General features: G+C 32.5%; 2 protein-coding genes across 2 annotated transcripts in view; both read left to right on the top strand.

The window, feature by feature from the left end:
• Window positions 1-25,344, top strand: part of LOC145304025 (uncharacterized) — a 465,321-nt gene that overhangs the window by 404,452 nt on the left and 35,525 nt on the right. The gene's annotated exons all lie outside the window — the stretch shown is intronic.
• The window catches only part of LOC145303999 (uncharacterized), a 29,686-nt gene continuing 17,413 nt past the window's right edge, over window positions 13,072-25,344 (top strand). The window contains exons 1-5 of the mRNA XM_080145750.1: window positions 13,072-13,193; window positions 13,605-13,786; window positions 23,137-23,193; window positions 23,546-24,565; window positions 25,016-25,169. Coding sequence (XP_080001876.1) covers window positions 13,773-13,786; window positions 23,137-23,193; window positions 23,546-24,565; window positions 25,016-25,169 — 1,245 coding nt within the window. The 5' untranslated portion in view covers window positions 13,072-13,193; window positions 13,605-13,772. The remainder of the gene's footprint in view (window positions 13,194-13,604; window positions 13,787-23,136; window positions 23,194-23,545; window positions 24,566-25,015; window positions 25,170-25,344) is intronic.

The following is a 25,344-nucleotide window of genomic DNA, read 5'->3' as shown; positions in this document are numbered from 1 at the left end:
AATTATCTTTCATCGTCTTTTCCATTAAAACCCCTGAACCTACATATAATCTACGCCTGTATGTCACACTAACGCCCTTCTTAAAGTGACATTAGCGTCAGGGAGGAAGAGTAATAAGCTGTTTATTACACTTGTCCCCAAAGTTTTATGATATGGTTTTCTTAATCTATGACTTAACAACTTTGGGAACTTTTAATACATTTTGGTTGGTTCATTAAGTTGGGTGTCCGAACAATTCAACCACTAATTGTAATCTACTGAAGGGGTAATTTTGTTTATCACCATTGGGGATGTACATCAATGCATCGTCCATTGTCTTATCCCTTTCGATCCTTGCTCTAACACCCTTCTTAAAGTGACATTATCGTGCAGCTTACAACAACAAAATTATTAGTTTCAGGTTATAATAAACTCGCTTTACCAGTGGCTTTTTTACACAAATTACGTTGAGAAGAACTTAACCCCCCTTATTGAAATAAAAAAAATTTAAGAGTAAAACCAGTTTTGTTAGACCTGAAAGGACAAAGGCCCAGTAAAAAAACTGGTAATAATTTTATGATTTTTATTTTAATATTCGTGGTCTAAGATTTTGTTAAAGGGGTAATTTCACGAAATGCATTTGAACTTAATTTAGTGAACCGCATATTTTTTGCTAGTTAATGGGTAAACTATATTTATATGGCATATTTTTGAAAGAATTTAAATTTTCTACCACGTAGTTTAGAAAATATCAAGACTTGAAAATCGTCTTTTTGTGATATATGCAATTTAAAAAGACGATTTTCAAGTCTTGATATTTTAAAAACTACGTAGTAGAAAATTAAAATTCTTTCATATATATGCCATATAAATATAGTTTAACCAATTAACCAGGAAAAAATATGCGGTTCACTTAATTAAGTTCAAATGACTTTCGTGAAACTACCCCTTTTCGTTAATGAGCTGAAGGTATATCCTTAGGGTGTAAGACATACGTTTAGTGGGGTGTAAAACATTGTCTTTTCTTGAGATAACCCAATAAAACTTATTTGTAAAGTCTGGGTAAGGTTAACTGTTGTTATTATTACACCAATTTAACGTTCAACAATTATTAAAATCAAACTCAAACACATATTTAGATTTACACCTCTAGTAACGAAGCTACTCCACAATAGGTTATCAATATTGCTGTATAGTTTTTGTATGATTATTTAACTTGAAGATCTTTAGAACGGTTGGAATTAGTTTCAATTTTTTAAGTCTTTGCAACGGTTTTTTGGGGTTTAAGAAATCGATGGTTTACTTTTTATTTATAAAACCTTTGACAACCATATTATAAAAGACTAGCGGCTTCGCCCCTAGCCTCTAGATCCCCAAGAGGTTTGATCAAACCATTTTTTTGTAATTTAGATTTTAAAAAATAAATCTAAAAAAAAATTTCTTTAGGGGCAGGAGTTTTTATTTTTTATAGGGGGGGGGGGGGTAGTCGACCCCACTATTTTGATTTTAGTTTTAGAAAGAAAAAAAAATTTTTAGGGGGGGGGGTATTTTTAATTTTTGGGAGTTGGGGGTGTCCCACCCCCCAAGAAAATAGTTATAAACCTTCCTGGGACCTATGAGAAGCTACCCTGTAAAGGAGAACCCGATCGGTTCAGCGGTTAGCGAGATCCTTCACTACAAACAAACAGACAGACATCGTTCTACTTTGTATTATAGATATTTCACTCAATATCCTAGTAGATAACTTGTGACTAAAGTTTTATAACCATGGCATCTTATTCGTTAGCTTAAAAACTTTGGGCAATCTTATTAGATTTTGATTGGTTGGTTCAAAACTACGAATGCTCAAACTTTTCAACAAATATTTAAACAACAAATCGAGTATGGTAATCAATTTATAGTCTTATCCATTAAGATCCATGAAGTTTATTATATTTTTGAAGAAAAAATCTCTTAATAAAATAATGCATTGGTAAATTGTTAAGAAAAAGGATGACAACATCCATAAAAGTGAAACTCGGAAACGGCAGACAAACTTGTAGAGTTTCAGAACTTTAAGCAGCATGTAAATTTATAAGTCTATACAAAATTTGTTAGAGTTTTTTGCAAACCTGTCTAATAAAGGATGCTGTTAATGATCTTACTTATATTTTTATGACTTAATTATGGAGATGCTTTGGTTGTACTTTTTGTCCTGAGAATCAGTATTTAAAATACATATAAATACGATGATTGTTGTAAAAAAAATCAACATGTTTTAAATGAAAAAACGAACATTCTGAAACGATTTTGGAGATAAATCGCTTTCTAAATCGTACCTAACAATTACAGGAATCACCATACCAAGTTTGATATCGATAAGACAATTATAATATGCCTAAACGACTGAGGAACGTACGGATTGGCGGACGGACAAGCCCAAATTAAAGAAATGCTTCGCTTTTAACAAACCACAAGAAAAGACAGGGATGCAGTTTCTTAAAAATAAAAAGCATATGATTTTATGTGTACCAAGAATGTCAATATCCATACTTAGCATATGATTTTATGTGTACCAAGAATGTCAATATCCATACTTAGCATATGATTTTATGTGCAACAAGAATGTCAATATTCATACTTAGCATATGATTTTATATGTAACAAGAATGTCAATATCCATACTTAGCATATGATTTTATGTGTAACTAGAATGTCAATATCCATACTTAGCATATGATTTTATGTGTAACTAGAATGTCAATATCCATACTCAGCATATGATTTTATGTGAAACTAGAATGTCAATATCCATACTTAGCATATGATTTTATGTGTAACAAGATTGTCAATATCCATACTTAGCAAAGCTCATCAATATTAAATGACGGACTAAATTATCTGTAGAGTATAAGTGGCATGCACAACAAATCACCAGGAGGGTGTAAAACCATTGGGGTTGATAAAAACGGAAAGGAAGACCTTTCTAATTCTAATTTTAAGGGGGGCTTTGGGCAATTACACCCCCTATCGGAGGCCACTGTTCCAAATCATTTTATAGTCAGGGATGTAAAGGGATAATACAATAACCGATAAATTAATGTACATCCAATGTGATAATACACAAAATTACCCCTTCTTTAGATTAATATCAGTGGTTGAAACGTTTGAATACTCAACTTAATGAATCAACAAATCAAATTTCACAAAAGTCCCCAAAATTGTTAAGCAAACCAATAAGAAAACAGTATTTTAAAACTTTGGGGAATAACCAGTGTAATAAACAGCCGATTGTTCTCTCTCTCTCTCTCTGTTTTTAGTAATATTTGTCCCAAGTCCGTTGTTGCTAAACTGTTGTCAAAGTACAACAAAAGAAACTAGCCGTTGGTAACAAAAATTATCTGGGATAAATTTTGCCACAAACACTTAGAAGTTAGAACTCAGGAATTTAATGCATAAAGCATTTCTGGTTTTATGGCTTTGAAACCAATTAATATTCTCTGGATTAGAACCAGTTCTGAGCTATACTGAAAAATCATGTATATCGTATTACAGACAATTTTCCATCTATATTAAAATAAAAATCATAAAATTAATACCAGTTTTATCTTAATATCCGCGGAAAGCTGTCCATTATACGATGCGATTAATCACTATTCAAGGTTCAAATATTGTTTACATCCCCTACAATGCACTGCCGTTGTACACTGTCATATTAAAGGATGCAAAAATATTTCCTAGGTTCCCTATCCCTTATGTCTCTGTTAAGACTTATGCTCAACAATAGCTATGTGCAATGGTTTTGTTCAAACCTTATAAAGTTAAACAAGCACAAATCTATTCAAAGATCCTTAGCTTGTACATTTAAAAAAAGGAAAAATAGCTTTCTTGAGTTTGCACATAAGTTAAATTTGCTGGTACTTTTTTTAACAAAAGCAAAAAGCAATTAATAGTTTGACTGCTTCAAAATTCAAAAATTCAGGGGGACTCTAAGAAAATATACACATTTATCTTACATAGTATTTGAGTAAAAGGGGAAACCCTATTTGCTACTTATATAGTTATTAGTATTACATATAGACATACTTTGAATGTAGAGATGCTACTTTCCTGAAACCTGATGTCAAAGAAAATAAATAACATGGATAAAAAGTATGTAAACATCACCCTGGGCAAAATTTTCAGCTTTTGACCAAAACAAAGAATAGTGTTTATATATGTGTGTGTGTGGATGTGTGTGTGTGTGTGTGTGTGTGTGTGGTTGTGTGAGTGTGTGTTTAAGGGTCAGTTACAAGTTTTCAGCTTTTTAAATTGATTTGAAATGTTTTTTTTTCTTCTAAATTTTAAAAATAAATGGGTAAAACAAGAAAAAATAAGATAAGAGGCACAGTTTTGTCAATGAAAAATAACAATAAACTTAGATAATGTAAAGCAGAGACAATCTTGAGATATATATTTACTAAATGAAATGATTAAATTTTAAGATAATGGGTTGAAACAAGTAAATGGTAAATATATCTTGATTTTACATTTACAACATTACAACAAAGTACTTAATTGTTCTAGGAATCAGTATTCCAATAATCAAGGCAAAAATAATCATTTCATTTTAAATTTGTTTTTTCCTTAAAAAGGCTAAAATGTCATCATGTTAAAATGGACGTACAGACATTTTGGTAATAATTATAGAGCTGCTAAGCCTTTAAAGTTGTACCTAACTGTGTCAGGAATCACCATGCCAAGTTTGAATTTGATTGAACAATCTAACACGCTAAAATTAACGTAAATGGCTTTACATATAACACTTACTGTGGAATACTGTAAAGTCTGTGTTCTGATTTGAATCCATGACTTACTGACGGACAAACAGCAACTGTAGAGTAGGTCCGTCAACAAAAAGTACTGAGTTTCTGTCCCTTCTCCCTGTTTGTGTAAAATTGTAAGTTGATACACCATTGCAGAGACAGGGGTGGTCATTCATATATCTTAATCAAATCGTGTATCGATTTTTAAAAAAATAATTTGTATTTTTTTTTAAATGCCTTTTTTCAATTATATGTATAAAGGCAAGATAATTCTTTTAAAAGAAAGTATCAATTAAAATACCATCTAAAGCTTGATTTTACAAGGTAGGTAGGGGACATTGGTCTGTAATTCAAACTGGTCCCCAAAGTTTTATAAACACAATCTGTCATTTAAAAACTTTGGATATGTTTATTAAATCTTCATAGAGTTGTCAAACCTTAAGTGTTCAAACTTTTCCTCCAATAATTTTAATTTTCAGATGGTATTTTTGTCTGTCCTAAGTGGGGATGTACAATATTGTTCTCTTTTTATGGCCTGGTTTTACAAATATTTTAAAAAGAAGATTAGTTTTTTTTTGATGATTTGTAATTCACTCTATTTTAGCATTATAAAATATTTACATTTTTTTAGCGAAGCGAATATATAAGTCTTTATGTCTGTTTTTACCTCTCTTGGCGTCTGTAATGCAAAGATCTCTTATTTACCATTTTTGTCATTTTTTTTATCTAAATATTCTCTTTTAATAATGTTTAGAATTGTTCCACTACTATTGGACGTTATCGTTCTTGTTTACCTTATTAAAATTCATTATTTAAAGGGGTAGAACTAAACTTAATCATTAATGTAGTAAACTTGTTATTTTAATGCTTTATCATTACTTTTTATACACTTCCTTTATTTCATAAATCATAAACATAATTTTGTGAAAAAGAAGCTTCAAATATAAAAAAGTCATTATGAAAGGAAAGAAATTTAAATCCAAATAATTTGATTTTGATATGTGCACTTTTATATTTATTATATTCGGTCAAATGTAAAGAAACATTTTTTTCTGTAAATAATGAACAAAAAGCAACATATTATAAAAACTAACACTCACACATTCACACACACGCACATATTTTTCTACATATATCCATGCCCTCTTGCCATACAAGGGCATAAGTGGCGGGTTCTGACAGTCACAATATCACAATAATTATACAGGCTACACTCAACTGTTATATTTTAGTTGTATTATAGTTTTATGGTTTATAGGCACCGCCTAAGGAGGTGTGAACAATAATAGGAAGGGACAAAGGGGGAGTGTGTATGGTTTTAAGGAGAGATAATCTTAATTTGTAACTGGTTTGTCCAGGAGGGGGTGGGGGGGAGGGGGGTGGTTGTTTGAAGGTACTTTTTTACATCGAGAAAAATATGTGAGAAAGAGAGAGAGAGAGGGGGGGGGAACATAGTAGAGATAAGGAAAGAATGGTTTGGGGTATTATAAGAGGAGGGGTTGATTAAGGGGGTTGTAGTGACTCTAACGCCAGAATTCTGCACTATGCACCTTGTACATTTACTCCCTAGCAAGCTTTACAGCTGATCATGCAATAATACACAGAATAAGTAAATAATAACAACAAAAAATAACATATTCCGCGCAATTAAAAGCAAGCCAAAATTTTATCATTTACTTGTTTTTTTCTTCTTCCTAAGTGATTAATATAGTGATTATTGACTTAGTGACTTAAAATGAAAATTGTTCACTTGAAATTTGCTTAAACATATTTTTTGTGAGTGTATGTATTAATGTGTGTGTTTAAAACTAAAGTTGCCTTTTTTACAGTTCAATAAATGTAATATTACAGCAAGTTTATAGCTTGATGTCACAGGGCATTAAACTGTAATTGAATTGTGATTATTTGTGTTTTGGAATGACAAAATAGTGTGTGACCTTTACATTGAATATGAAATTGCTATATGGCATGGCACCAGTTTTTTTATACAAGTGGACAATTTTCATAGAAAAGGTTTTTTTCTGTCAATGTGATTAGTGAAGCTTTGATACAGTGAACTTATTATGTATTTTTGATATATATATTTATTTTAATTTTATTGAATTATATACCCTTTTCAGTACTTGTATTTAAAACTTAAAAAGAAGGTGTCTTAACTTTTTGCTTTTTATTTAGAATAGCTAGCCGGTGCTTTTAGTACGTAGTAGATGTAAAATTTTCCATAGAATTCAGATATGCAATCGGTTTTTTTTGTAGACCTCTTATTTTTGAAGTAATTTAAGTTTTTTTTAAAAAAATAATTAAGTCGGTTTTAAGGTACTTAAACGCAACAAAATAAAAGAGGAAAATTGCCAGTATGAACAAAAATAGTAAGATCTTTAATTTGACACCTTACTTTTTAAATTCTGTTGAGTAGTTATTGAAAAAATCTATTTTTTAACCTCGTTTTAATCAAAACTTTAAACCTAAATATTTTCTCTCACAGGCATAAAAAATATGTGTTTATATATGACTCTAGAATGAGAAAAATATTACATATTTTTGGACATAAATATCATGGCAATTACATAAAATATCTTAGTAAAATAAATAAGATTTCTAATGTTTTTAGAAGTTGCTAGATAAAATTAATTACATAGCTACGACTACGAGATTACATGATTTTAAAATTATACAACCAAACGTTTGAATGCTTTCTATCTGGAATCTAAGATAAGACAATGGAAATTGATGTACATTCCCAATGATGATACACAAAATTACCGATTCTTTATATTATAATTAGTGGTTAAAACATTTGGACACTAAATGAACCAGCCAATCAAAATTCGATAAACGTCCCCAAGGTTGTTGAGCCAACGAATAAGAAAACGTCATTATAAGACCTGTGGGACTAGTGTAATAAACAGCCCAATGGTCCCTGATTCTATCCGTGGTGGTATATCATTTTCAATTAATTGAATTGTCAAGTTCTTTCTGGAAAATTTTGGTTTCTTTTTGTCTTTATTTTTTAGTTTTATGATAGGAGCAAGGTTTCTTAAAAACTTGGTTAGTTATTAATATTCATTAGTTGATTAATAATAGTTATTTATCGCATTAAGTTATAGACATCTTTCCGCGTACATTGAAATAAGAAATTATAAGATTATGGCTTAACTTTTTAATTTTCATTTTAACATTTTTGGAAAATTGTCTGTAATGTAATACATAATTTTTAAGTATGGCCGGGAACCGGTTCTAATCCAGTGGGTATTAATCAGTTTCGAAGCCAAACTAAAAAAGTTATGATATATTGTTGAATTTTTATCTTTTAAAATCAAATGTCTTCACTTTTAATTTACTACAGTTACATTATATTATTTGCATTGCTTTAGTATCATTAAATACAATAAAAAGATTAAATCTTCCCTGAAAATAGCATTCATATTTGATGTTCAATATAGGTATTTCAATGTAATCAATGAATAAATGCGCAAAATATGGTTATCAAAAAGGTTATAGAAATCCCCATTGGAAAAACATTTTTATTCCAAAAAGTGGCAAATTGTAAAAAAAAAAGCTTATTATCCTTAATATGTGGATGATTCATCAAAAGTAAACAAGATTCCATGACGAAATGTAATTGCCGCGGTTGTAATGTTGTGGTCCTAAGCAGTGGACCATTTTAGAGTATAGAAACCTGGCCTTAAGATGGTGTAAAAATAGTCATAAAGATTGAAAATTAAGTAACACTCCACTCACAAATTACTCTTAGCTTGAAAGTTGGTACAAAAAGGTAACTTAAAGGACTTAAAGTAGCCTTAAAAGTATTTTAACGAAGCTTTAAAATTAAAAAAAAAAATTGGGGACGGTGAGAATTTTTCTAGTTGCAATTTCTATTGGGAGAGTGGTGGAACAATCTCCATAATTGTTATGAACCTTCCCAGGACCTATACGAAGCTACAATGTAAAGGAGTACCATATCGGTTCGGCGGTTACAAACAGACACACACAAATCCTGTTGAATGTTGTATATAAAGATGATTTATGGTCAGGTATCTATACTCAAACTTAGCCAAATTCCGAGGAACCTTATTGTAATGCTATCATTTGTCTCATTGTGGACACGTTAAGCTGGAAAAAGTTCTATATAATAATATCATTATTTTTTATATAAAGATATCAAGTGGCTTTAGCCTTTATTTTCTTTCCTTATTTGGCAAAAAAATACATATAAATATATATATAGATCCTATGCGCAATTAAATACATAAGATCTTTTTATACATTTTACTGAATAAGTTCTCAATTTTTATGAAAGCTGCATATAGGTCCTGGGTAGGTTTTCATTAATCTAGTTAATCTAAGGAGGGCAACTTAACCATTCCAAAAGAAAACTGCACCTGGGAAAAAAACCGTGTATGAGATGTAAATAGTGGCAGTTTGGGTTCAAGTTACTTAGTATATAATTATATTGAAAGTTGTTTCGCCCCTAGCCTTTAGGGAAAGGTAGTGGAGGTAAGGAAAATAGCCTATACACCCCAACATAATTACAAATCTTATCTATAAAGTATAACCAATACGTACCAGCAGTTTTAGATCTTAGGCAACGGGCAAAAATCAGTACCTACTACTTTATAATAAAGGATTTTTAACTTGTTAAAAATGAACATATAGTACTTTTTTATATTTCAAGCAGAAAATATAAAAACAAGGATGAAATCCGAATGAAGTGTGACAAACGATAACTCTTGCAGAGTGTCATTACTTAATTAGCAGAACATTAATTTGTAAGTCTAAACAAAACTATACATAAATTTATTGCAAATATATAGTACAAAAATTTGTAGTCAATTTGATAACGATAATTGAGTTGCTAGGCTTCCTAAATCGTGCCTAATTGTTAGTAATCATCATGCAAAGTTGAAATCTATAGGACAATTTTAAAATGTATAAATTAATCCCGAACGGACGGACCTACCCTAATTATATAAAAGTTTTGGTTTTTAAAAAGGTTGGACATGGCGAATAGTGGCCACTATATAACATTGTTTATTCCTATATGTTCTTCGTCTATAATTAAGCTATACCGCGCCGTCTGATTTACCATAGCAAAAAAAACAGTTAGGTTTTGTTTTGACCATTTTGAATCATTTTTGAGGTATTTTTTAGTAGTCAAGCTTCCTTTTAAAACACTATAATGACTGGGCCAGGCCAGGGGCGTCCAAGCTTTTTTATTTGGAGGGGGGAGGGTAAAATTTTGAAAATAAAAAATTATTTTGGGGGGTAATCTTTATTTTATAGAGGCATTTTTTTTTATTTGGGGGGGGAGGGTAATCACACCTTTACCCCCCCCCCTTGGACGTCTATGGACTGGGCCCTTAGCTTCTAGGGTAATTTTTGGAAAGTTTTAATCTATTTGGTATTTATAGAAAGTTTTGTAATGTTATTTTAAAAACAATCCGCCATTGGTTTGTTTATAAAACTTAGATACTTTAATTAAACCATTTGTGCCCAAACTTATTTACCAATTACAGAAATTTTTGCATAAATTTATTCTTTATTGTCTTTAGATCATGGGTTTCATTTTTGGTTGTTCTAATATAGTTATCAATGTTTTTTAGAATATATCTAATTTTTCAAGCACAAGGATGTTTCCTCAAAAATGCAATATATTAGAGCTGTCTATGAGTGTGTCTGTCTGTCTGTACCGAAAGATCTTGCAAACCACTGAAACGATATGGTAGCTTCTCACATGTCCTGAGAAGGTTTATACCTATTTTGTGGGAGGGTACTTAAAATTAAATCTTTTTTTCTTTTTATATTAATCAACACACTCCGCAAAATTTTATGACAGCTTAAAAAAGCTCTCATTTTATACTAAATTAATTTATTTTTCTCATATTATAATTTAGCTTTTCTAAACACTGCTACAAATTCGTGATATGTTTGCGGAAAGGTTGGTACACCCTGCCCATTTTCTGACCTATAATTTCTGTTGCATTTCATTTTACATGCAAATCTAGTGTTTTAACATTTCAACTTAAAAAATGCATAGCAGGTATAAGATATTAATCCTTTAAGTGTATTACCAAATGTCTTCAGACGTGGGGGGTGACAACATACCAATTAAAATTGAAATTAAGAAGACATATCTTAGCCTTTTTTCATCCCTCGAGGTTTCTTTCAACCTTGACAAAATCTTGTGCACGCCACGGGCCTAGCTGTTTCCTTGATATGAATACTGTTTTGTATAAACATCCCAAGTTGCAGATTGATATGGTTGTATTCGGAGAAACAATAATTGGGGCACTTTCACACAAAGTACTTGTTGAGCACTGATAACCCCTTAACATAATTTTTAAAATAAGGAGATGGGGATTTTCATTTGTTTGTTTATTGCTTTAGATCAGGTTTGGTAAGGTTATAATGGGTACTTGTTAGCTTAGCAGGGGTTGTCAATGGAACTATACAATCCACCATTATTTTTGATCTATCAAAAATTAAAGTTGGGTAGGTATTAGTGCTCAACGGGCACTATGTTTAAAACTGCCAGTAATAATTTATGTCGGCACATTGCATGACTCTGACTCAAAGAACGACACAACATTGAGCAGTGTAATTATGTTTATCATCAGCCAGCATAACATTTCCGCCTCTTGGCTTACTTTTCATTTGGTTTTATTTTAGTACTTATCTAGTTTGATTTAATGGGATGATTCCACCATAAACAATTTTATTTAAGTCCAAAACTAAATCAAATATTTCAATTGTTAGCATTGATGATCGTTCCTCAATTCCATATTCTTTTTTATTTATATTTTTTCAAGAAGGGACATTAGACTTTGAATTATACTGGGACCCAAAGTTTTATAAGCACGTTTTCTCATTTGTTGGCTTTACATTTGATACTTTTATTAAATCTTAAATGGTTGTTACTAATTTGTTCATCTATTTTTATACAATTCTTAAATTTTGAAAGTTGTGCGTTTGGATGGAAGCTTGCTAAAAATTTACAGAATATGTATATAAACTTTAATTTTACAGAAATACATCAGAATGGTTTTTGGATAATTTACCGTTCAAAAATGTTAAGTCTCTAATATTAAGATTAAATAAACAGTAATGAGGTTAATATGCACTAGTTTTTATATTTAATTGGTTAATCTCTTAGGACAACTTAATTGCGCCTTTTAAAGCTTTTAATTGTCACATAAAAAGACGCTTTGTCGTGAACATATATATTAAGATAGCCTTTTTCGTTAATTGAGGCATTTTAGAATTGTCCTATCGATTTCAAACTTTACATGATGATTCCTGTAGTAGTTGGGTATGATTTAGAAAGCGTAGCAACTCTATAATCGTTACCAGAATATCCGTACGTCCATTTTAAATATGTTGATTTTTTTACTTTTTAACAACAATTTTTATGTGATAAAATCATCCGATTGATCTGATTTTTTGAATACTGATTCCTATTACAAAAAGGTACAAATTTAGGTATAATTTTGTTAAAACTTATATATTTAAATTTTGTATATACAGTTCTGGCACTCTACAAGAGTTAATGGTCGTCTGTCCTACCGTTTCAGAGCTTCGCTTTTATGGATGTTGTCATACTTGTTTTGATGTATATCAATGTCACTTAAACATAAAATAGACCACAACTATCTAATTGAAGATAGGTAAGGTTAGGTTTGTCAAGATGGGGTAGGTTGAAGAGAAGGCGTTGGGGGTTTCGGTGGTTCATTAGTCATAACAAGGTATGATACCGAATGTACTTAAATAAAGTCAGCTGATCTGATTAATTTATTTCTTGTATTTTCCACTTTTGGAAGATTTATGGTTCTTTTTATAATTTGAATTAAACAGACATTTAAGGGAATACGTACTTTTTTATTTATTTTTTTATGGTAATTTACGTGTCAAAATCGTCCACATTCTATCGAAATGTAATTTTCAGTGTTTATGTCGACTTGAAGGCTTTAATAAAAAGTGGCCATAGCTGACATAATATCTATATATCGACTGTCTAATGGCATTTTACTTCTTATGTTGACATAAAACCATTTTATGATAAGGTTATTGCCTGGCTTTATAGTAAACTAGCGGCTACGCCCCTAGTAGCCTCAATTTACATTTTGATTTTTAAAAAGAAAATTATTTTCTTTTTCTTTTAACTACTTTCATTTCATGTTATATAGTCGAAAAAAACATTTATAGTGTAAGTCATTAAATCCCTTAAATGCGTGAAAACAGGCTAAACCAATTTTAAAAAGATATCATCAATTTTGAATATATACTGATTAACCATTCTTCTTTCAGACAATTTATTATTTATTCATTTTTTGTTAGATGTTTTTAAGTTTAACCAGTTATAATTTGTAAAAAAAAAGTGAAAAAATGAAAATGTTTTGAATTAGTGCTCTGAAAAATTCCTATTTCTTTAAGGTTATAATTGGAAATTATAATTTTAGCAGCGAGGCTACACTATAATTATAAATATCCGTCTATCTGTCCATATTTGTCATATGCTGCTAAACGAAATGGTTGAGATAGATTTATAACTGTTAAAAGTGTAAACGAAATTGGCTCCTGAAATTTGCATAAAGAAGATTCATCAGAAAATGGGGCATATATTATTTTGTCCGTTTGTTTGTTCTTATATTTTTATGTGCTTTGTCGTTATGGGTTTTGCAATCCTTGTTATCAATTATTTTACTCTTATAAATAACTTTTCTTTAATATTCTTTGATATACCAAAACCCAATTTTACTATAAAAAAGATACTTTGTTATGTTTTAATTGTCATTAAATTCATACTATTCTTGAAAATATCATAACGTTTCCTTTTGATAAAAGAAAATTCTGAAAGTTGTTGGTTCTTAAGCTAACATGGTAAGACGGTCAACTGAAATGGTCATCAAGCAGTCACCCCCAGAACTGGTCATCTAGGCGATATGGTCTCGCGGTCCCACTAAAACCCTGGTCCTGTAGCTGATATGGTCAAACGGTCACACCATAAACCAGATGGGGGACAGGAGGTACAGTAGTAATTTTTTTCTTTTCAATATGGCTGCCAAACCGATTGACAACCGCTAGATTAAAACCGATTAAGCAACACTGAAAAATTGTGTATTGTATCGTATTGCAGATAATTTTCTACAAATATTAAAATAAAATAATACACGACATTGGGTTTGAAAAGAGACTATCCATAGAAAAAAACACAGCTCAAAAATAGTAATATATTTCGATTAGTCACATATAATTCTTGTCAACCTTCTATTGTTCTTTGAAATGAATCAAAATAAAGGTCATCAAATCAATACCATGTTTGTTAGCTCGGGATTTCGGCCCCTCGAGGCCAACAAAACTGAACATAATCATTATGCTCTCCTCGGAAAGTTGTGTGTCCATAATATAGTGCGATACGTAATTATTAAATATTTAAGTATTATCCATAACAGCGAAGCTCTAAAATTCAGCTAAACGAACATTAACAAGTTTACAGTGACAGCGCCTTGGAGGGAATTTCCATTGTGATCGTTGGAGCCTATTTCATACCAAATACAATAGTACAAAACGTACACGAAACCAAATGCGTGCTGTAGGTCATCCAATTTGTTTATTATCCATTGTTTCAAATATATTCTTCTTCTGTAAGAAATAAAAACGTCCAAGACCTCGTGTGCAAAGTTCAAAGAAGAAAAAGTAAATAGATGATAATCATATACTTTTGGTTATTATACTTGTGACGCACAGAAAATGAAAAATTTGAGAAGGTTGGGATCTATCTTACATTCTAAACTTCTTAGTCAGTGTAAAAGTAATATTTTCTGACAACCTAACTAAAATGCTAACCCCCTTTTTCATGAATATGTAGCCTACATGCCTTATGGCGAAAATAATCTACCTATCTTTCTTTCTAAGCGATATTTATTCTACATAAAAGCGTGTTAGTGTTTTGTATGGCGTAAAGCACTACAATATGCTTTGTTATTTACATATATGCTTTTTTTTACAAAAACATTACTTCATAGTTTGTATGTTTGCAGTATATATACGATTTTAAAAGCATAGACATATTTTCCTAAAGATTATTTCAGGGGCGTCCAAGATTTTTTTTGGGGGGGGGGTAAAATGGCGCGCGAAGCGCGCCGAAATTTTTTTTTACCCCCCCCAAAATTTTTACCCCGGGGGTAAAATTTGATTGGGGGGGGTAATTAGTAATCACCCCCCCTAAAGTCTGTTGGGGGGGGGGGGTAAATACTCCCCCTAAATCTGTTGGGGGGGGGGTAATTACCCCCCCCAAACTAATTTACCCCGGGGGTAAAATTTTTGGGGGGGGTAATTTAATTATGTAAAAAAAGCACCTACCTAATCTATTAAGTTAATAAGTACTATCCTATAACAGTAATGGAGTTGAATCCATTTTTATAGAAGCAGAAATATAATCTATGATTATGGTTTGTACCCTCTAAAACTGTAATCTACCCTTCCACTTTCCCCTCTCTTGGTGAAGATATCTTCAACGCCGATACGATTTTTGAAATATAAGATTCCACTTTTGTCTCTCTTGTTGAAGATATCTTCACCAAGAGAGTCAAAAGTGGAATCTTATATTTCAAAAATCGTATCGGCGTTGAAGATATCTTCACCAAGAGAGGGGAAAGTGGAATCTTACATTTCAAAAATCGTATCGGCGTTGAAGATATCTTCACCAAGAGAAGGGAAAGTAGAATCTTACATTTCAAAAATCGTATCGGCGTTGAAGATATCTTCACCAAGAGAGGGGAAAGTGGAAAGGTAGATTACAGTTTTAGAGGGTCCAAACCATAATCATAGATTATGTTTCTGCTTCTATAAAAATGGATTCAACTCCCTAACTGTATAACATAAAGTAGTAAGTAAGGTTTATTTGACTATAGCTTCAGATTTCATTACTTTTAATACTGAGTTCTCCTTTTTAGGAAAGCTTCACATAGATCCCATGATGGTTCCACACTATTATAGGTCAATCCTTTTGAGTGGTTTTAGGCTATTTTTCTCCTCCCTTTTTACCCTTTAGAAAACACGAGTTCTTAGATGCTAGGGGCGCCACTACTATTCAAATATATAGTAGTATCTCATTCTTTAGAACATAAAAATACAATAATTAACTCACTAACCAATGAACCAATATGATTATACTTTAAAGTGAAGCGTCTTATAGGTCCTGGTAAGTTTTATAACTAGTTTTGAGACACCCTGACATCCTCCCAAAAGAAATCGCCTATAGAAATTCTTTTTCATTATTTAATGAAATATTTAATTTAGTTAGGTATCTATTTTATGGAATCTTCAGTGCTTTACAATTACATCATAGATCCCCCCCCCTAAAAAAAAATTTCAGTAAAATTTTTTTTGTAAGAACATTCAATTTGGGGGGGGTAAATACCCCCCCCCAAAAAATTTTTTTTAAAGAATATTTATTTTGGGGGGGGGAATTACCCCCCCCAAAATGGTTTGGGGGGGTAATTACCCCCCCCCAAAATCGTTGGGGGTGCCTACGGCACCCCCAAGGTAGGGGTATTGGGGGGGGGTATTGTTCAAAAATTTTGGGGGTGCCTAATGGCCCATTACCCCCCCCCTTGGACGCCTATGGATTATTTGGAAATTTTTCATTGTGTCTAGTCGGGATTTGAAATCACCCATCCCTATCTTATTTTTCAAATAAATCAAAATTAAGGGGTTGGGGGCATAGTTTTAGTTTCTTTGTTTGCTTTAGGTCAGGTACGATTAGGTTATGTTTGGCACTAAGTAGCCCTACAGGGTTTGGGCACCGCAGGTATATGCAACGTAAAAATAGCCCCCCCCCCTATTATCAATATAAGAGTTAAGACTCTAGGGGGCTTGGTGTCGCTTAGGGTACTAGACCTCTATACACGCACCTTGGAACATACTCTGCTTATAATTGTGGTGAAAAGCGTCCATTCGCCCATCAGACAACCAACTCTCTGAGATGCATGACCTTTCTCTGAGAAGTCCCAACTGTGCATGGTAACAAGTTGCGTCTGTTTTGGGCCAAGGTATTCCCCCCCCCCTCTAACTATTTACGTCGGGCATTTGACATAGTAGCATTGGAAACCATTTTTGACGTCTTTAGTTGTGACGCGGTGTCGGATCGAGATTCGAACCTATCACCTTCCCGACGACGAGCTGATGCGCTACGTGTTGAGCCACGTTCGCGGGTTTTATATAGTAGTCAAAGTTGCACGTGTCAGCTGTATATCAACTATAAAAAAAAGAAGTAAGGTATTTTGTCTGGCAGTTACGATCTCAATAAAGACTGAATCACTATAGTTTATCATTTTAGAAAATCTTATTCAGGTCATGGCTATGTTTTAGCTGTTGTTAAAAGATTTATTCATCTTATGGAACAAATCATACAAAATAAGATAGTTAGAAATACAAACAATTTTCATTAAAAGGAATAAATCATACATTTAAATAAAAAACATGAACATTTTAAAGAATAATAAAAACAATGTCTAACTACGCGTAATAGCAACAATAGTGTTAACAATTTGTCATAAATAATGAGTAAACTGTCAAAGTGACATAGGACCCGAGGGGCTTGGGTCAGGGGTGAGCTAGGCAAACTCACAAAGGGCTATAGTGTGCAAAAACATATAGCATTCATCCGTATTTTTTTCTTTAAATACTGGATAATAGAATCAATGGTAAACATATACCAAAGCAAATAATAATGTACCCATGTTACTCTGCATGGGAATACATATATAATAAAGATAATAATAATGATTATCAATGAGATAATAAATTTGTAGTTAAATGTATTTATGTTATTCTTCAAGTAAATATGTTCTCTAGATTGATGTAGTCAAGATTCCACAGAAATAAAAAGGAGAAAAACCGTCTGCTTTGCTGTTGAGGGTATATACAGTTTGTACAGGATTCTGAATTCTTTTGTATTAAAACTTGGCTAAAAATTGACTTGAAAATGCCACAGTATAAGACAGTTCGTCTACAGCTCGACACAAACATTTAATTAAAAATGCCTTTGCTCATAAGAAAACGGACGAAGCCTGGCAAGAGCAACCAAGGGATAAAGCTGACAAGTCAGGAGTAATAACTAAAACAAATAAACATCCCCAAATTTTATTTGTTTTGTCTTTGATATGCCTATTGTGTTTGCTGTTTGCCACAGAGGGGTCAGCTTGTTGTAATAGTAGATGCTGAAGAAGGAGTGGAAGGTGAGGGGGTGGCAGGGTGAAGAGGGGTGAGGGCTGAGGGTTGAAGACTGAGGGGAGAGGACTGAGGGTTGATGGAAATAAATAACACATGTCTGTGAAATAAACTTAAAGCCCATGCACGGATTTTTTGTGTTATATTATAGATTTTTGTTGGCTTTCACTGAGATGATATCTTTTTCTGATCTTCATGATGTTCTCTTCTTCTTAAAAGTCACCAGAAACCAATAGGTTCTTATACAATTGTCAGTCCATGTTAATTACAAGCTAACTGCATAAGAAAGACTGAGAAAATTCAGTCTTGCAAAAGACAAGAGCTTAAAAGGGATACGTGTTTATCCCATCACAGCTAAGTTATTACTGGCTATGTTTTAGCTATTTCATCATAGAAGAATGTAGGATGCCCCTATGGGCTAATGGCGAAGGTGATACTTAAATCAGAAAGCTGCACTTCTTTTCGACTTGATCCTTTTTTTTATAGAATAAGGCGTCCTTGAATGTGATTCGTTAAGGTTATTTATTTAAATAATATAAAAAGTATTGAAATATGAATGATTAATTGCATTTAAAGTTTATTTATTTATAAAAAGGGACACTTTAGATCCACATTTTTCTTTTAACAATAGTTGATATATTATATTTGGATGTTGCACCAGATTTTCATTTATAGTCTTAAAGTGTTTTTAATATGAAGTCTTTCTTAGGGTATGTTAGTCTGCACATCAGGCTGCCTGTCTATAACACTTTAAAAGTGTTACCTCTTTTACTGTTATTTTTTGTATATTTTTCAACAAAAATGTGACGGCTAAAACGAACATAATATGTAATTGTATTATAGTTCTCGTCTGTAAATAAGACTTGTTTTTTAATGGGAAATTATTTTGTTACTGTAACAAATTGAAATATAAGAAATGCCTTTTTGATGACGCAAAAAAGTAGGATAAGATAAAAAGCACTTAATACTTTCCACCTAATCCAAGGCAGCATTTTTAATTTTTAATTCATTTCAATATTTGTATCAATTTAAAACTTCTTTTTGGGCATTTGTATTCAAATTTGTTTATAATCATTATCTATGTACATCAATTTTCTCATTTTCCTATTAGGGCCGCTAATTAGAAAATGTTTATTAGGGGCTTAACATATTTTTTACGTATCAGACGGATTATCACATGGGGAACAGCTTTAGACATTCAGCTGATTTTTATAGTTACTAGTTTCGCTGCCCCTAGCCTCTAGGGCATGGCGTTAGAGGTCAGGGAAACAGCCTAAAACAATCCCAAAACACTCTCCCACAAGACTCTATGAAAAGTATATATTGACGTGTGGCTGCCGAGCCCTGTTGTGTACTTAATAAGCTAGATCCTAAATTGCATGAATAAAAACTGAATGCATTAATGGATTAAGTACCAGGTTATCAAGATAATTCTTTTATGTCTGGCTTATATTTCTAAAAATCACAGGGATAATAGTTATTTCTCGCATCGTGTTACAAACAGCTTTCCGCGGATTAGAATGTACAATTATAAGATTAAAACCAGAATTTTGATTGTACATTTTTATATTCGTATAAAGCTGGATATAATACGATGCTAGACATAGTTTTTTCGTATGGATGAGAACCGGTTCCTATCCACCGGATTCGAATGAATACGAGAAATCATTATTATCTTCATTGGGTGTTTTCAGCAATTTATCGTCCAAAGTGTTGTCCCTTAATATCTCTGTAACATACCATAAAGCAGCTGATATATTCAGTAAATGTATAACCTATAGATGTTTCCATTCTTGTTAGTTAAAACTAGGGGCTGACAGCCGCGCTAAGCCGCGTGTAAGACTCAGTGAAATCGTCATCTTAATACTTTAAAATTCTGCTGGATGTCTAAACCTTTTAACTAAAAAGATAATCCATCTGTCAGAATTTTATTTTTTGCACGCTTTAAACTTGAGGCTTGTGCGCGGCTAAGACGCGGCTGTCGAGGCTTGTTTAAAACAATCATAAAATTGTGGAGCAGTTGTTTCTGTTTTTTTACTTCTTGTCCTCCAGCAATGTACGAAATAAGCTGTACATTCACAGCCGCATGTTGTTATAACTCCAATATGTTTCACATTTGCAAATAAAACACAATTTTATATTCTAAATAACCATGATGTTTATCTGTCTGTCTGTATGTATTTATATATTATTTCTGCCAAAATTTCATAAACAGCTGAACCGATCGTTCCTCAATTTTTAGGAAATTTGTAATAATGATCTAGGTCAGGTTTTAGTCTACAAGGAGTTGGGTAAGGGGGGCGTGTGAACGTTCCTTAAAGCATCCTCAAAAAAATAATATTGGGCTCTTCAAATTTCATGGGAAGCTACAAGTAGCAAATATTTTGATTATATGTTACATGTTCAGGTGGAAGTGAAGTGACACTATAAAATGCTGTTATATCTTTGTCCCTAGCTATTAAACACTTAGCAGCACAGCTCTTTTTACTTTCGGCCTTTAGTTTTTTGTTTTAGGTCTTTAATAGATTTTTTTTCATATTAAGATTTTTCTAGGGATCTAAAGGGATAGGATAAAGTATAATTTCCCATTCTCTAGAATACAGTAACCGATGATTTATCTTGCCACCTGGCTGGTTTGTACAACCCAATCACTTTTCAAATGGCCTTTTAATTATAAAAACTGGAATATGCCTGTTGCATATAAAAATTTCCAGGCAAAACAATAGGTCCCTTGTAATGTCACTTATTGCATTTCAATAACATAACAAATAAAGAAATATTAATCAGTGTGGACATTGAATAAACTAGGGAATAATAAAGTAATTTAACAAAGCAAAGCTTTGCTATAATTTGGGTTTGTCCGTCCGTAACTTATAACTCTTTTCGTTAATTTAGACATGATAGAATTGTCCTTTCCATTTAAAATGCTGATTTTTGAAATTTTTATACATTAATTGATTGTATGATATAAGCATCCCTATTATCTGATTTATGCATTAATGATGTCTAGGACAACAAGGTACAACAAGCAAATCATCTCTATAATCAAGTACATAAATTTAACTATGTCCATAAACAATATTCTGTATTTAAGCAATTTTGCAACAAATTTATATACAATTTTTGTTTAGACTTATAAATTAATATTCTACTTATTTAGTTTTGACACTCTACAAGTGTTATTGTTCTGTTGTTCTACCATCTGATTTTAGAGCTTTGCTTCTTTGGATGTTTTGGATCACAACCATTATTTACTTATTCCGATCAACTGCACCAAATTAATTAAAACTCCTCACTTCTAATACAATCGATAAAGAAAAGAAGGTGTATCAACTTTTTTGCTTTTTATTTAAGATAGCTAGCCGGTTCTTTCATTAAGTAGTAGATGTAAAATTTTTCATAGAATTCAGATATGCAGTCGGTTTTTTTTGTAGACCTCTTATTTTTAAAGTAATTTAAGTTTTTTTAAAAAATAATTAAGTCGGTTTTAAGGTACTAAAACGCAACAAAATAAAAGAAGAAAATGGCCAGTATGAACAAAAATAGTAAGATCTTTAATTTGACAACTTACTTTTAAAATTCTGTTGAGTAATTATTGAAAAAATCTATTTTTTAACCTCGGTTTAATAAAAACTTTAGACCTAAATATTTTCTCAAACAGACATAAAAAACATGGGTTCATATATACCTTTAGAATCAGAAAAATATTACGAATCCATTCCAAACGAAATTGAAAAAGTTTTAAAAAATTGTAATAAAAAATAAAAAAAAATAAAAAGTTTATTTTAAGAATTGTAACTACTAAACTAGCCAATCACAAATCGCGAAAATTGACGAATCGCGAAGCTTAACCTATAAAGTTAACCAATAGAATTCCCAAAAAAAAAGGAGAACGTTCATACAATATATACAATAGATACTACAATAAATATAATGATATTACAGAACATGTAAAGAATGAAAAATTATGAACAAATATGCATCAGTCTGTTTATAAACTTCAAAACAATGCAGTTAAAAATACATTATTGTTTTTTGTGTTTAAAAAATATCTGCTACATTGCATTGTCTTTTGTTTAGGTTTTGTTCAGGTTTTATTCAAGCTAACCCTTTAAAGCCGAAAATTATGATTCTTAAAATAAACTTTTATTTTTTATTTTAGTTTTATAAAAGTTTTTCAATTTTGCTTAGAATGAATTTGTATTATTTTTCTCATTCTAAAAGTATATATGAACACATACTTTTTATGCCTGTGAGAGGATATTTTTAATTTCAAAGTTTCGATCAATCCGAGGTTAACAAAAAAGATTTTTTCAATAATTACTTTATAGAATTTTAAAAGTAAGGTGTCAAATTAAAGATCTTACTATTTTTGTTCATACTAGCCATTTTCTTCTTTTATTTTGTTGCGCTTTAGTACCTTAAAACCGACTTAATTATTTTTTTAAAAAACTTAAATTACTTAAAAAATAAGAGGTCTACAAAAAAACCGATTGCATATCTGAATTCTATGAAAAATTTTACATCTACTACTTACTGAAAGAACCGGCTAGCTATCTGTAAATAAAAAGCAAAAAAGTTGATACGCCTTCTTTGATAAAAAAAAACTTTTATTGTTCCATTAGTAATTTTAAATTTTAGTTGTACTTTTAAGATAATAGCTGGACATTGAAATTAAAAAGTTGCCAAAAAAGATGAATGAAATAAAGTTTAATTTAATTTGTTTCAGGGTATTTTTAAGATAAAAGCATTAACGCATTTTGTAGGCCTGATCAAATTTCTTAAAATTTTATCAATTAAATATGCTGATATTATTTTTATTTCAAACTCCTTGTATAAAAGTAATAGGATATTTGTCAGTGTGTATGTCTGTCTATGTGTTCCGAAGGATCTCGCTAACCGCTGAACCGGAATGGTTCTCCTTTACAACGTAGCTTCACAGGTCCAGTGAAGGGTAATAAAGATTTTTGAAGAAATCGCTCCTATAAAAATAATAAAAACTCCTAAATCGCACAAACTGCTACAGGAATCATACGTTTGAAATCGATAGGACAATTCTATCATTTTAAATTTAATAAGCTAGCCGTTACGGACGGCCATAATTAAAAAGGAAAGCTTGGTTTTTTAAAATATTTTTTTCTAGGGAAATAAAGAAGAATCCGCCGTTGGATGATTTTAAGCTTGGTTCTTTCTATCCAAGGTAAATAGTTTTTTTTCAGTATGTCTCCGATTCCAATTAATTTCTACTGGATTAAACCGGTTCAAAGCCCCACTGAAAAACCATATTTCCCATTGTATAATTTGTTCAAAAAATCACATAAAATCATAGAATAAATTGCCTATGACTTTAGGGGACAGGAGCAAAGCCACTTCAATACACAATCAAAATTACTACATATGTGTATCAATTTCCGCTAGATTAAAAAACCAGTTCGAAGCCTTAATAAATTATCATGTATAGTTTTTTTATAGACATTTTTTTACAAAAAAAATATCATCATTATTATAGCATAATTGAATAGAAAGATTTTCACTTTAAATTTTATTTGTAGGTTATCAGAACTGGAGCGAAGACCGAGCTTAACTAGTACCGACCATTCCATCAGGCATGGCCACTCGTTCAGACATCACCACGACACAAGAAATAATTCACTTGGCTACGACCATCCCCCAAGACGGCATGACCACTACAACTCACTCGGTCATGACCACCCGCGAAGGCAGGACCACTTCAACTGCCGGAGATATGACCACTCCAGCAGATATGATTACTCCAGCCGTACCCTCACCTCCCTGGATACCCCCACCAGACAATATGCCTCTCTGGACAATGAGAGCTACAGCTATTCCGGTTTCTATGCAGGCGGTGTCAGCCTGCCACGGTTTAAACCCTCCCGCTTTTCCTACAAGTCCCCGAACCATTACTATCCATACGGGGACTATTCCCTACCGCCTGACTTGTCAAATGGGCATCGCCAACACCGCCGGCGGCGTGAACACGCCGACCGCATTGAGTGTGTGCGCGTAAAGGCGGGCGAGATACGCAAGGATCGAGCCAGACCCTCATCCGTGCGCAGCGCATCAATACGACACTCAAAGTCAAGTGACGACAATAATTCAATTCAGATTGATCTCAAAAGTTTATGTGACACGAGCCTGAGCTCGCGCCTCGGCGGCAGTGGCAGCGGCGGCGGAACCGCTGGCTTATTTCCGCCGTCGGTGACTAACAGTAGTGAGGGAATTTCCCGGCTGCCCAGCCAATCTTTCAGTGAACCGTGCACGCCGTTCTACGAGACGCCGGAGCGGCGGAACGGACCGCCACCGGCTCGTGGAAAAAACGGTACTGCCAACCCGCCATTACAGACCCCTGCAAACAGTAAGAATCTCAACGTAGCATTCTCCAAGAATGACTCCAAAGTCTGGCTTAGTGTGGACAGCCCAGAGACGGGGCCGCTGAAATCAGCTGCCGCAGCCGCCAAAAAGACAGCCATTGTAACTAATAAAACAAGAACGTGCCGGACCAAGGGTGAAACTGTACTGAAATCTAAAACTAAAAAGAGTGATAATGACAGGGATACATGGATAAGTTAATGGATAATATGACCTGCTTTCTGTCTTCCTATCTTTATGTAGCTTAAATACATTTGAAACAAATAATTACACACATTAAAATAATTATTATAGAAAGGGAAAAAGCATTACCCTTCAAAAGGATCTTAAAAGCTTACTTTGGGTTAGGGTAGGTCAAAAGTAAAGGACAGCCCTCCAGTTTTGAATTTCATGGGGTTAGAAATAAGGGGCACTTTGGTTAAGTCCAATAAGCCTATAAATACTTTTCATTCATACGCCCTGGGGACGGTTGATAACAACGAAGGACCAGACCTTTACAGCAGGTTCCAATGTTGTAACGTCCTTTACTGTAAGGAATTCGCAAGAGTATCTTTTAAAACCAAATTATTTTCACCATTACTTACTTATTTTTTTCCATTTCCACCTCCCTGTATCCTTGACTTCTCCACTAGTGATGGGGAGGACGGGTCCCGCAAGGAGGTTCTCACAGTTCTGGTGTTGTCACTGGTGAAACTGGTGGATGTTGGCCTGCATGGGTTCATGTTGGGTATTCTGCTGTACTGCACCTACCTCTCCGCTGTATACTGCCAGCAAGCTCAATTAAAGGTAATTAGCGCATTTTTTTGGGTTGACCTGGCAATGAGAAATAGGACTTAGCCCGTAATTTTTACTGGTATCCAAAGTTTTATACATACGTTTTTCTATTCGTTGCCTTAAAATCTTTGCGTAATTTTGTAAATCTTGATTGGTTGGTTCAAAATATCACTTTTAATCAATGAAC

This window comes from Acartia tonsa, chromosome 2 (genome assembly GCF_053477335.1).
Source record: "Acartia tonsa isolate MP-2025a chromosome 2, ASM5347733v1, whole genome shotgun sequence".
Lineage (NCBI taxonomy): Eukaryota > Metazoa > Arthropoda > Copepoda > Calanoida > Acartiidae > Acartia > Acartia tonsa.
The sequence above is the reverse complement of the archived record's forward strand: the minus strand, read 5'-3'. Positions and strand labels throughout refer to the sequence as shown.